Source organism: Dipodomys merriami, unplaced genomic scaffold (genome assembly GCF_024711535.1).
Source record: "Dipodomys merriami isolate MVZ:Mamm:240054 unplaced genomic scaffold, mDipMer1.0.p SCAF_1, whole genome shotgun sequence".
Taxonomy (NCBI): domain Eukaryota; kingdom Metazoa; phylum Chordata; class Mammalia; order Rodentia; family Heteromyidae; genus Dipodomys; species Dipodomys merriami.
Window position 1 is genome coordinate 67,966,098 of NW_027202270.1, and position 13,749 is coordinate 67,979,846.

Here is a 13,749-nt window from a genome sequence, read left to right on the forward strand (position 1 = left end):
TGAAGATGTAATTCTTGTCTCTCTGATCCCCTCGCGAGTGCAACACACCAAACAGTAACAAACACAAAGCGCCGCAGGGCCAAGGCTGGGGGTGGGGGGCGGGGGAGGGGGCCGCCGAAGTTTCGCTTTGGCGTTGGGGGGGCGCGGATGGGTGCTCCTCGCGGCCCTGGCCCGGCTCCCCTGGGCGGCCCGCGCGCGTTTCAATGGGCGCGGGCGATGCCCACATTGTCGCTGTGTTTGGTTGCTAGATCGAGCCTGCGTGCTGCCGGAGCAGGGCGCCGAGTCCATGCGAACTGCCATCTGATCTGCTCTTATCAATGAAGCAGCCGATCATGGCGGATGGCCCCGGTGCAAGAGGCGCAAACAAGCCAATCCCAGGAGGAAAAACGGTAAGAAAAGGCCCAAACCAAACTTTTCCGGGCCACTTTGCGGCTCCAGACACAGGGACAAGGGGGGTGGGGGGAGGGAAAAAGAACCGAGGCGGCGGTGGCAGCGCCCGGGGCTCGCGAGCGAGCCTCTCTCCGCGGCTGGGCGCCCGAGCCGGGCGCGCGCGGCGGCTGGACCTGGGGGGTGGGGGGGGAGAGTTTGGGGAAGTGTGGGGCAAAGTGATCGTCGGACGCCCCAGGGGCTCCAAGCACTGGGGTCCGGCAGGGGCCCCGTGCCCCCCAGCTCCACGGCTTCCTTGTGCCCCTACCTCCGCCCTCCTTTCCCTCCGCCTCCCGCTCCTCTCGCGCCCGGCCCGCTGGTCCCCGGCTGGGCAGCGGGAGCGTCCGGCTTGGGCAGGGCGGGGGCTTGGGCGCCAGGTCGTGCAGGGTCCCCGCGCTGAGGGTGGGGAGACAGAGGGAAACTGAGTGGCGGAAGAGGGGACCCCGGGGCTGTGCTTCATCAAGGCTTAAAGTTTCTTGCCGGAGTCGCCCCACCGCCTCTCCGTGCGCCAAGTAACGGTCCGCGGGCAGCGGGGCCCGGCCCGGAGCGCCGAGCTCCGGGGGTGGGAGGGATTCCGCCGGCCCTGGCGAGATCCAGCTGGGTCCCAGCGGGCTCGGGGACCCGTGGCTCCTCGCAGGCGTCCCTGGCCCCTACGCTGAGGGCTGGAGCAGTCGCGGGGCACAGCGAGACTTTTCCAGGCAGTTTTTACACGGTCAAGAGGAGCCCGTTATCCAGCCTGAGTCAGGGAGGAGGAAGCAGAGGAGGGAACGAGGGGGGACACACACATACACACCAGAGGTGGGAGATCGAAGGGGATGTGTGTGACAGTTTAGTAGGACATCTTGTAGAAAGGAAGAGGAGAGAGAGAGAGAGAGAGAGAGAGAGAGAGAGAGAGAGAGAGAGAGAGAGAGAGAGAGAGAGAGAGAGAGAGAGAGAGAGAGAGAGAGAGAGACCCTAGGTATTACCCCCAAACAAAATCGTGGGAATAAAAGAGAAAAGTGATTGGCAAGTGCGCAGAAGTCGCCTGGGGGAGGGGAGAGACTGGGGACTAGAGAGAGGGCTGGGGGGGGGGGGAATGAAGGGAGGATACTGACGAGAGAGAGAGAGAGAGAGAGAGAGAGAGAGAGAGAGAGAGAGAGAGAGAGAGAGAGAGAGAGAGAGAGAGCGCCAAACCCTCAAAACAAACAAGGGAACCAGTGCCAACCCGGACCGACTCGGAAAGGAAACTTATCGTCCCTTTTGCTCTCAGTCCGATCACCCGGAGCCGGGGCCGCTTAGACGCTCCCAAGCTGGGCGCGGTGTTGAAGCGCTCGCCCGGCCTCCAGCAACCCCAACCCGCGCCTTGCAAGGACCGCCGGGGCCCACTTGGAGCAACTTTCCTCTAGAGAACACAATCGCGCTCGCCCCCAGCCTGCCCCACTGCCGCGCGGTGCGAAGAGGGGGCGGCTGGGGGTGCCGTGTGAGGCGCTAAAGGGAGAAAAAACACAAAGACGAGGGAATTTTGTTTAGAGATAAATGATGCCTCTCCTTTCATCTCGTGTGTGTGTGTGTGTGTGTGTGTGTGTGTGTGTGTGTCTTTTGCTTGTTGTGGTGAAGGTGTCGAGCCATATGGGGGAGTGATAGAGGAATTTTAGTCAGAAACGGTTACATTATCCTGCCTTTCCTCTTTGTGCTGTCTTTGATCTATTTGCTTGGCTCAGTATTACAAAAACCAAGTGCAATAATATATTCCGAGCTGTGTCCCCAAGATTCACTTCAGGCTGCCTCTCTTCAAGTGGTGTGTGTGTGTGTGTGTGTGTGTGTGTGTGTGTGTGTGTGTGTGTGTGTGTGTGTGTGTGTGTGAATTTAATTTTTTTCTTCATTCTCATGTCTGGCATTATTTAAGGTGGTCCTTACACAGGAGACCTCCCCTTCTCCCTCTCTGGGTAATTTAGTAGACACTAAAATTACACCTAATGTCCCCCTCTCCTCTCTTGTGTTTCCTCTGTTCCTTTTATTAAATGTTGGTTATTGATTTTCTAAAATCAATGTCTGTTGTGGGGCTCCCCCCCTTACAAGTATTTAAAGCACGTTGCTGATCAACTGGATAACAAAAGCTTTGTGTCAAGGAGCGCCCCCCCCATGTTAAAGTCATTTTTTAAGAGAGAGAAAAGAATGAGATTTAAAACACAGCTCCTAAAAGTGTTCTTTTTTTCAAGGAAGACTATTCAGTGTTGTTTCTTCTTGCTTTCCTCCTTCCACTCCCTTCACAGTTTTGCCACTCAGGAACAGTTGGCCCCAGCAATGAGGTCATGCCATAGCCTAATTCTGGGGGTTGGCGGGGAGGACAGTGTGCCCAACTCCTGGGAACTTCTGGGGGTGACCGTGGCAGGGGAGTTGTTGGTGCTTCTCCAGGTGGAATGGAGTGCCTTGGCGGTGCACTGTCATCTACTCTCTGACCAGCCACTCATTTGGGAGAAGCCGCCTCACTCTGAAGTGGAAAATTAAATTTGCACATCTTAAGGCATTTAACCCAGACCCTGAAAACTTAACAGCAAGCCTGTCTGTTGCTTACAGAATCTGTAACTTGGACTTTTACCTATCTCTTTTTCCAAATAATCTGTGAGAAAACAGGCTGCAAATTCGTTACTTGTCAGTATGTTCACTGGGTTTCATCTGATTGAGCAAGGTCGTGGTTTTAAGATGCAGGTAGAAGTCCCCTCCCCACTTTTTTCATTTTCTTTCTCATCAAACATATACTCTCAATGCCTTTTCCTTTGGGAATTGCCAGGATTTATCTGGACGGAGTGGATTTTTCTTCTTTCCTGAATTCATGGAAAAGATGTCACTTTTGAGCTTGTGTCTTTGCAGATAACACTAAATATAATGATGCTTATCAATATCATATAGAAATTCCTGGAAAGGAATAATGACAATAATAATCATAGAAGTAGAAGGCTGTGAAGGGAAAAAGATGGTCATCCAAGAACCCAGAATGGCATTTTATATAATTTTAATGAAGTCAACAGTGTATATATAGACTAAGGCGACAAGGAGATAAAACATGTAATGGTGTGTGTGTGTGTGTGTGTGTGTGTGTGTGTGTGTGTGTGTGTGTGTGTGTTTGAAAGGCTGGGTTAGAAGATGATACTGTGTACAATTATTAAAAAGCAAAGGAGAAAGAAACTGTTCGAGGAAAATAAATGTACCAAGAGAGAAGTGAGAATAATAGCTCCTTCCAGATTCTCAGGCTAGCAAGATGCCTGGCAAAGGCAGGTCCAGGGCCAAGCTAGCCCACAGTGGGCAGGCAGTGTCCTTTCACCCACATGGAAAGTTGGAAATCTCTTCCCAGAAAATAAGATGTGCAGGAGGAGAAGGGGAGCCGGGTGAGGGGGAAGGAGGCAAAAAGCTAGTTGCTTGCAGACAAGAAGAGTTGCCTGAAGACAAGAATGTGTGTTGGTTTCAAGAAAGTTCAGTCAGATGATTTCAGTCAGTCGCCTGACTCACTTTGCAACACTTTCACTAAGACTAGAGGAGGTGGGGTGGCCCAACCCCCTTTATATTCCCTTGATTATACCCCTCTATCTTCACCCAGCCTTGGAATCAGCCATGGTGAGCACTGAGAGCAGGAGACACCCAACTGCTGACTGCCACCGGCACAGCCCATTTGTAACTTGCAAAGTTTGTTGCATTTGCTTCTGATTCCGGCTTGGGGACCTGGATGCTCCCGCAAGCCTTCTGCGTCCCTGCAGAGCATGGGAAGAGGGGCCTACCTCCTAGGCTGCTGCAAAGTCACCAGACTTAACATACTTGTAACAAAAATCAAATCCGGAAACTACTTGTTTGAGGGAAGGGAATGAAGTTATCTTTTAAGGGAAACCTGAACTGGAGGGGGGAGAAAAAGGAAGTGGAAGAAGGGAAGAAAAGTTACATTTGAGGGTTTTTTTTTCTCCCCATTTTTTTGCTAATGAATGAAGGTCTGGTAGGAGCTGAGGGGAGCAGAGAATGGTGGGACTTTTTCCAAACACCTTTCGTCTCTGATTCTCAGCTGGTAAAGAGAAAGGGGATTGTATGCTTTCAAGGTTTGGGATTCTAGAGGAGAAAATCAAATGGCAGAAGCAGTTGTCCTGTGTTTAAATAAATAAACTAAAAAAAAAAAACTTCGCCCATCACTGCCTGAAGGACAGTGAAGGTCCTGGTAGTGCTACTTAGATAGAAGGAAGGATGGATAAATTGCTCCTGTTTTAGAGGTGCTTAAGCAGAATGGTAAGGAACTTCATTGTCCGGACAAGACTTCCAGTTTTCTTCCCTGAGAGGTAAAGTTGATGAGGGCAAAAGGGAGTCAAAGACCCTCAACACACACTGAAGCAGGGAAGTTTCCTCTGGAGTATAGTTGGCCCTTGACTTGCTTGTCTTTGGAAGTGTGAACACAGTTGGCAGGTAGCTTTCTTCATAAGGTAGATGAGCTTATAGGCAAGCTGATATGCTGACTTTGAATGCACTCAAGTAGTTTGTGTGGCAGGTACCAATTCTGTGGGCAGACACTTCAAAGATGCGCATCTCCAGTCTCCATCCAGTTCTCTCATGGAGACCTTCTGCAAGTTTTGTTAGGCTGTACACACCCAGGCTGAAGGCTATGTATCTAAACTGATCTATTTATTTCATTTTGGTGTGGAAAAACTAAGTCTATTAGGGTAGAAACGTGTTTTGCTTCACAGCTGAGCCACTTGCCAACCTGGTGGCATCTTTAATAATGTGATGGTCCACCAGGGATAAGGCTAGACTAAAGGTTTTCAACTTTACATTGCTTTCCTGTTACCAAATGAAATAAGTTCACATCTTTCCTCATTTATTTTCAAATACCAGTTAAACAGAGACTAAAGTTCCCTACGAAACTGCTATGTCTTAGGTGTCTTATGCTTCCATTTCTCTCTTTTTATCTTAATTTACTTAATAAAATTCCAAGAGGTTACCAAAGACCCTGATGTCACATTACCAATATTTCCTGGGGGTGGGGGTGGGGAATGTGTGTCTTCCCTGAAGGTAGAAAGAAAGGGTGCTGCTAGCTCTTTATCAGTGCCGCGTTTATTCCAAGATGTGCAAGATTCTTTCCCTTACAACAGTTTTTTTTTTTTTTGTCATCTGCATTCTTTCAATGCTTTAAAGGTGCATTTTCTTTCTGTGTGAAAGGGGATTCTTTGTCCTTTTCCTCTCCAGCACCGGGGCTTCCCAAGGTAGACACTATTTTGTGCCTGTCACAGAGAGAAGGAGTGCAGGTTTGCAATGCTCACAGACAATTGATTGTCTGCCCTAATGTGTTTCATTTACATGTTTATAACGTCAATGGTGCTGGGTGTCCACTGTACCATTCATTCCCGCATTCCCACAAGGGGGCAATTGTCTGAATGGCCAAGTCAGACACCTTTTTGATTGCTCTTTGGTTGTCTTTTTAGAGCAGACAGATAAAGGAGGAAAATCTGCGATGCAGAAACACTAGTTGAAAATATACAGAATTAAATGTCATTGCAAAGCAGATGTTAATACCAAACCCAAATATAGTTTTTAGCCAAAATGTGAAAGGTTGAAAAATGTAAGTTCAGAGCAAAGGAAAAGATGATTTAAAACCAATAAATGTAGCCCTATATTCCCCTGTCTTTATTTCTTTCCCTCCTTTAGCAGTCAGAAGATGAAATGTGATTTCCTTTTTTTCATTTTTTTTTTCACCCTCAAAGCAACCAGGCACCTCCCTGTTGTTTGCATGTTTGTTTGATTTGTGAATTTTGTATATATTTATATAGCTCTGTTTATGTCAACATCATCAGCTTACCACTTGGGGGAAAAATCCATTGAATGATTATTTGGGCTGTGAGGAGTGTAAACTTTTAAAAAGTAAGACTCAAGTATTTCTTCATCAAGCAGTTTTTAAAAGGAAGCGATAATAATCAGTAGGCGCTATGAAGCCTTTGCCTTAATAGCTATGTGCCAAATATTTTATCTTGGGTGACAGTTTTGTCAGAGTGAAAGCTCTCAAGAAAAGTGTAACTAGTAGTTACAAAGTAAATAAAGGATTTCATTTTAAGGTGTTCTGTGCTGTTTTATGCTTTGTGTGTGTGTGTGTGTGTGTGTGTGTGTGTGTGTGTTGTGTGTTGTTTTCCCCCTCAGAAAGGTGTGAGGAAAGCCATCCGTGTGTGTGTATGTGTGTGTAGCTTTTCTTTTAGTTCTCTACATATTATGCATATATAGACACATTCGTACACCTGTTTTTTAATATATATATTTCACAGTTCAGATGGTGCCTTGCTGGTCATTTAGTTAATACAGTTATTAGAGGTTGGTCTGATTTTGCGTGTGGTCCAGGAGAAGGGAAAATACTAACTCTTGTGACATGTGGTAGGAAGTAAATGGAGTGTGGGGGGGGGGAACTTTTATAATTTTGTAGTAAATTAGGGAGAAAAAAATCACCAGTCTGTGAAAAGATTTTTTTTTTTTTTGCCTCTCCTGGAAGACACACACACAGTAGCTGTACCGTTAGCTGAACCCCTGACACGGCGGTCTTTTGAATGCCTTAGGTATGATTTCACTTTCGCTCACATCAATGCTGACCTGAATGCCTTTCATATCTGATCCGCTGTGTCTCTCCCAGTAAACATCCCCTGAGGGGAGAACAAAGAAAGGAGCTCTTCTTCTTCTTAATCACAATTCAGCCCTTTCACCGCCGGCAGGCTCCATTTGCATTCTGCCACAGAAAGCCAAGATGAAAAGAGAAGAGAGAGAGAGAGAGAGAGAGAGAGAGAGAGAGAGAGAGAGAGAGAGAGAGAGAGAGAGAGAGAGAGAGAGAGAGAGAGGCCGAGGATAGTAGCTGAGTAAAATAACTTAGGTGTTTGTGGCTGTTTGTTGGGCTTCCCGTAGTTACCAGCCTTATATAGTTGATGCTCCACTAGGCCTTGTCCCTCCTGACAGGCATATAGTGTTACAAGATGGCATGTCTGTACTATTCATGGCCACCCGCTCAACACTTGGGGTAGAAAGTGTCAGAGGGGGATTGAATTCTACCCCAGAAGCCTGTTAGATTTGGGGTCAGGTGTGGGGACTTCTCACTCTTGAATGCTGCCTGCAATGTGGCCTCAAGAACTGTGATTGTTTCCCACTAGACCTGAAAGGTGAGGGTGCGGGGTGTGGGAGGGAAGGGGTGAACTGGGGCCCAGGCCTCTGGTCTGGCTTCAGTGCCAGGCACTCACACCCAGCCTGGATACACTGATAAATTCTCAGGAAAACTGGAAAAGACTTTCCCATTTTCCCCCCTGACTTTTTATGATAATTCATATTTTCAAATGAAAGGGGAAAAAAGCCAAGAAAGAAACTCTCAAATGAGCCAAAAAGGAAAAAAAAATCTCTGAAAAGAATTTTAGGGGGAAAAGTTGTTCTATTTTAAAAAGCTTTGAGGGCTGTAAAGTGCCACGTTTTTCACACCTTCTCCATACTTTTTTTTCAGATTTTTTTAGTATGTTTAACATTTGTGAGATGACAGCCTTTTTGTATCTCAAACTAGATGCTTCAAGATTTGTAGGGAGGGGTTGGTGGTATCCACGTTCTCTTGAGAGAGAAAGTTTGTGCCTAAAGGAATCCTTCTCACTGGGAATTGTTTAAACCCTTGCAGGCAAACCTGTCAGGTTTTGCTCTGTTATTTGCCTCCATTTTCAACATGCTAAAGTAACATGCAGTTAATGGCACTGGAAGGAGACCAGGGCAAGAGTAGAAACCTCTCGTGACAACTTTTCAGCTACATTATCTTGTTCCTAAACTGTCTTGTCTTTTTTCCTCCCTTTCTGAAACCACACAGAAGATACCAATGGTTTTTCTTCAACAATTAGATACACATATATTGCGCGCGCGTGTGCGCGTACACACACACACACACACACACACACACACACACACACACACACAACTTTGGAAGTATAATGTTCCCAAACCCAAGAGTGAATTATTTGAAACAGAAAGAGGAGGGGAGTTCTAATAGATATTGTGGCATATTTTGCTTATAGAGCAAAACTAACAGATATATTAGAAGTTGTACAGGAACATGTGACACACATTCCTGATTTTTTTTCTTATTCCCAGAAGATTTACAGAATTTACAAAAAGAGATTATCCTTACACCTTCTACCCCTCCTATCCACCCCCATGACCCAAGCAATGAAAGATTTAGACAGATTTACTTCAGTAAACACCTTTGGACACTTCGGGGGAGAAAGTGGGAGCCTGTTTGCAAAAGGAGGCTTTTGTTAAGTGAGGTACTGGAATAATGCTTTACCAGGCAGCTGTGATATTAACCTACCCAGCAATGCGGGAACACTCTTTAACTCTTTGAGTGCCTGGCCCTTTGCGCTCAGCAGATGAAATCCTGGCTCTCCAAACACACTCAGAATTCTGGCTCTAGCAGTTTATTATTCAGACAAGTCTTGTAGACATGAAAACTGTTCAAGCTTTTAAAACAATGCGGCTTAATTAGATGAGGTGGACTTACATTGCTCATAAGCCCTCCAAATGGTGGTTTATAATTGGCAAGGAAAAAAAAAGACAGAAAAAAGGAATCAAGGCAGCACATTAAAAATTCCAGGAAATATCTTTAGAAAAGCTATTTTCATTTCTAGCTTCTAAAATATTAGACTATGGTCTGCGAGAGGGAATAAAGCAACCAGAGCCTCTTTCTCACTAGAAGACACTAGAAGTTTATGATGAAGAATGGGCTTCAACTAGAGAAGCTGCAAGAGGCCAATTCAGACAGTGACATTATCTCAGCCTTTGCATCTTTCAAGGGGGAAGTCTTGCCTATCTGTGAGAGCTCAGAAGGTCATGTGAACCTGAGAGCCTAAAGCTGGCGGTCGCCAACTTGAGACTTTCCAAAGAAAGCAGAGAGGTTTTTATGAGGAAGGAGTTAATGGTTATTTTTTGTTGGGCACAAGAATAACTTTACAGGTGTTGCATTTGGGCTTAAATAAGATTGCCTTATTTAGTTTCGAAAAAGAGTGTAGGTGTCAACGATAGAGCAGCCATAAACGTGTGAGAAAGTAAAGGGTATGAGACATGACAGAATTAAAGGTGTTTGCTATGTTGTTACACCGTGTGTCAGGCTGCAAGCTCCCTTTGTCACAGCCTCCTGGTGATTTGACAGCGCAGATCTACTTCCCTTCTAGGTGAGACAGCATTTTTTAACTGGAGTTATAAATATGGTACACCCTTCAAGTTGCACCCTGCCTCCCAGATCCATGAATCCTATTTGAAAGCATCTTGCCCTGATACACAATGAACAAACGCCTGTATACAAGGGGGCTGTGGGCTCCGGGGCACGAGCAGCACCAGCATCACAGTAGCTGGTATTGACTGTTGTTTGGCAAGAAGGTCTTCTGCCAAATCATCCAATAATTAAGTTTTATGTTATTTGTATGAACGACCAAGCATGCAGTATTCCTTTTCAAATCAAAAGGAGGCTTAAAATTACTTTTTGAACACTTTCAGACCCATGGTCAGGTCACAGTTTGGGGGCTGAATTAAAATGATCTCATTCATGATCTAATTGAAGTTGGCAAAACCTTAGCAGTAGCAGGAGTACATAAATATAAATCAAAGACCAAAATTTAGCAAATCATATCATTTGCTAGAAATCTGCTCATGAATTATTCTCCGATTGCCAACCCAGAAGTTAAACTTTGTCTCCCCTCAGCAACAGTAACCGTGCATATTTTTTTCTGGCTTCTGACAGGCAAGCTAGAGGAACAAGAGAAAGGAGAAGGAAGATGATCAGTGTCTCATCAGATATTGTGTGTTTGTGACCCCAAGAAAGTCTGAGTGCTGATAAACCCATGGGCATGTACAGTGGGTGCTGCAGTTCTTGATTACATGTTAATAGGGGCTTTTAAAAACCAGACTCAGGACAGCAAGCAACTCAGACATATAAAGCATATAAAGGCAGTAAGCATTTCAAGAAGGATCTGATTGAATTCTGCTTTCATTTTTCAATTGAGGAATGTAATCATCATAGTGATTAATATTCATTTACAACTTTATTTCTATTACTGAGCCGAGTTGAAGGATTGAGGTTTGAAGTCGTTGTTAGAAGACAGTAGTAGCAAACAGTGTTACCTCTCTTACTTTAAACATTAATAAGATTAAGACTCCAGATAACTTTTTCCTAGAGTCTATGGGAATAAATATATTCTATTGTATCTATTCCACTTGGATGTTGACCACTTTTCTTTCAGCTTAACACACTCTACTGTGAACTTGATGAGGTCTAATTCTTAATTTGAGTGCTTTGAAGTTAAAATTTTGAATTCCACTTAGATAAAGATGTTCTTGTGATCAAACAATAAATGCAGAATTGGTCACTGTGGCCAAGTTGACTGATCACAAAACAAAAATATTAAGGTGTGGCTTTAAATCTTCAGGATACACTAGAAGCCCTCGGAGGTAGTCTCAGGTAGTAGAAGTAAATGACCAGGTGTTTTGAGGCATAGGTAGTCATTAATGACAAAAGACAAAAACATATTCTATATAAAAACCTATAACGAATCCCTCTGTAACAGTTACGCTGGCTGTTCACATGACAACATAATGTTTTTTTGTTCTTTATATACTGTTTCATCTATCTCCTTATAATTAACTCTAGAAAAAAAAAAGGTGCTCTTAACAAGGTGGTAATCAGCCCCTCTTCAAAATAAGGACATTAATAGTAGACTAATAAATTAGAAGACCGTATTATATAAGATCTAAGATTCTTTTCTTACACAAATGAGTAAATTGCAAGACATTTAATGTCTACATGATCTATAAAGGTAACGTATAGCTCTTATTGTTTCTTAGTTTTAATTGTATTTATGCTTTCTACATATCCAAGTAACTGCAATCAAGGAAACGTTGCAATTTGCGTATTCTTGGAAATACCTAAGTTTCTATTTTAGACACTAAACACATCAATGGAAGTGTTTCACATCATGAGATTTCTCAGTTTTAAGAGGTGAGGTTTACATATAAAGAATTCACTAAGCAGTGTTTTCATAATAAATAGACCTATTAAAAGGGAAATATCTCTAAGCAAAATGGTTGTCCTCTAAAGATTTCCCATCACCTCTGCTTTGCTGATGGGAATTTGAACACTAAATGAACACATTCTCATACGCACACAAACACAAGTGCACCATAGGATTCTGGTACTTTGTCACTTTAACTTTCACTACAGTCATCTTGCTTATGAATAAAAGTACAATTACACAAAAGGAGTAAATGTGAGGAATTAATGTAGACTCTTGCTTAGGAAGACATTTTTGGGGAAGTGGTCCCCATACCACATGATTCTTATGAAACTTACTTGTACCTATTAACCTCATCTTTCAGTGGTATTATTTTGGGTAAACTACTAGCTTTGTGCTTTTAAACTGCTTCCCCCCATTTCACTTCAATATTACCAACCTTAACACAGGTTATCCTAAATTGATTATGAATTATTATGGTTTTAAAAAAAACAGTGTTTTTGAATCCTGACTGAAGCTGGTATCTTTAAAAAGGTGCTGTGTAAACTAATCGAGATGAATTGTGTTCATAAACTGCTTTGTTAAGCTCTTTTGTACAACTACTTAAAGATTTTTTTTTAATTTAATTTAATTTTATTTGTGAACATACTGTACAGAGGAGTTACAATTACATGGGCAGGAAAAAAAGAGGGGGAAGGGACTTAAAACTACACTGAATACTTAGATGTGAGAGGAGCTTTATACTTGTGCAGATAAAGTGTGAGGTAGCCTGGCCCTGTAAAAGCAAGACCACAAATGATACGTGTCAGTAGGTTCTTTGATAGGGCTTCTGGCCACAGTGTTTCTGTGCTGTCACACTGCTGTGTTGAACAAACACCTCTTCTGGGGCACAGTGATAAATGCAGAGACTGGCTGCAGCCAGGCTCCTCAACCACACCCCACTCTCAGGCCCACCTCCCACCTTCCCACCACTTCCCACCCCCTCTTCCCTTACCTGAAATTGACATTAGAGAAAATTACCCAGGGGTTTTCAAGGTGTCAGTGGTGAGTAATTATGGGGTACTCCCCAAATCTTACAAATCAGTACTCTGAAACTGCAGGCAAAGTCTTTTTTTTCTGGCAGGCTTTATCTAGTCTTTTTTTTTTTAATGGAACTGGACTGAGCTTCTAAACTTTTGCCAACTTGAACTTTTTCCACCTTTACTTAATCATTTGAAAACCACTTGCTTTCTTCGTCTTTCCCCTACTCACTTAAGTTTTATTTTCTTACTTTCAAGCAATTACATTGGGCAACACAAAACAAATTTTTTTTTCTTCAAAAAAATATCCCAAGACTATTACCTTTTCCCAGCATTCTTTCAGGGATAGCATTTCAGAGATATAGTCAACTGATTCTTTTATTCTTCCCTCTCTTGGAGCCATTATTCTCTGACTCAGACCTGTTTACTGGTGCCTTTGTGTGCACGCTTTTTCCCTCTGACATTAAATGAATTTCCATCTTCTACTTCTGCAATCTCTAAGAAATAGATAAACCATTATATTTTTTCCCCTGCTCGTATTTTAAAGTGGTGATCCTGACAGCAGGACGATTATTGCACTTTATGTTTTAGTGGATGTTTGCTGTTGCTAGTTACAGCAACACTTATCATAAGACAGCAAGAAAAGAGTAGTCCCTGGTAATTAAAGTAATGAAATATTCATTTACTCTACCTTTTCTGTAGTCTCACAAATTAGGCTGCTACTTTTAATGCCTGCACTGCCTCTGTTTTTATTATAATGGCAGCTTTCGCATCTGCAATTAGGACTAATTCTGACAGTTACAATTTCTGAGGGATGGTAAACAGTGAACGAGATGTGCAGCAGAGGTATTACACGTGAAAAGCCCTTGTCTCTTTAACCTTGTTGTTTTTTTTTCTCGCAGAGGTTACCTTTTCCCGATGGTGCAAAATCGACTTGACATAACTGTTCATCAGTTTCAGGGTTTTCCCTGGAGGTATTTGCATCAAATCAGCCCAGTCAAGCTTCAAGTTGAAATTGGCAGGCCAGAAACTCACAGGGTAGAGACTGGAAAAGAGACAGCCAAAGTACAGGCAGCAAACTGACAGCAGCAGAGTGAAAGACATGAGGGGTTGGGGGGGGTGAGATCTAGAGAGCTTTTCAACTTTAGTGTTGGGGGGGTGGAATCTCAGCTCCTCTTGGGCAGATCTCAGGAGCACCAGCTCAAGATCCTGAAGGAGCTTGAAAGGTGGAGATTCAGAACACCTTCAGCTACTTTTTATAGCTAGGGCTCCCCAGGCCTGCTCCTGGGGTTCAC

At 43.9% G+C, this 13,749-nt stretch overlaps 1 protein-coding gene across 1 annotated transcript in view; it reads left to right on the plus strand.

Annotated features, from left to right (window-relative positions):
- The window catches only part of Zeb2 (zinc finger E-box binding homeobox 2), a 135,262-nt gene that overhangs the window by 2,002 nt on the left and 119,511 nt on the right, over positions 1–13,749 (plus strand). The window contains 2 exon segments of the mRNA XM_070023618.1: positions 249–345; positions 348–389. Coding sequence (XP_069879719.1) covers positions 318–345; positions 348–389 — 70 coding nt within the window. The 5' untranslated portion in view covers positions 249–317.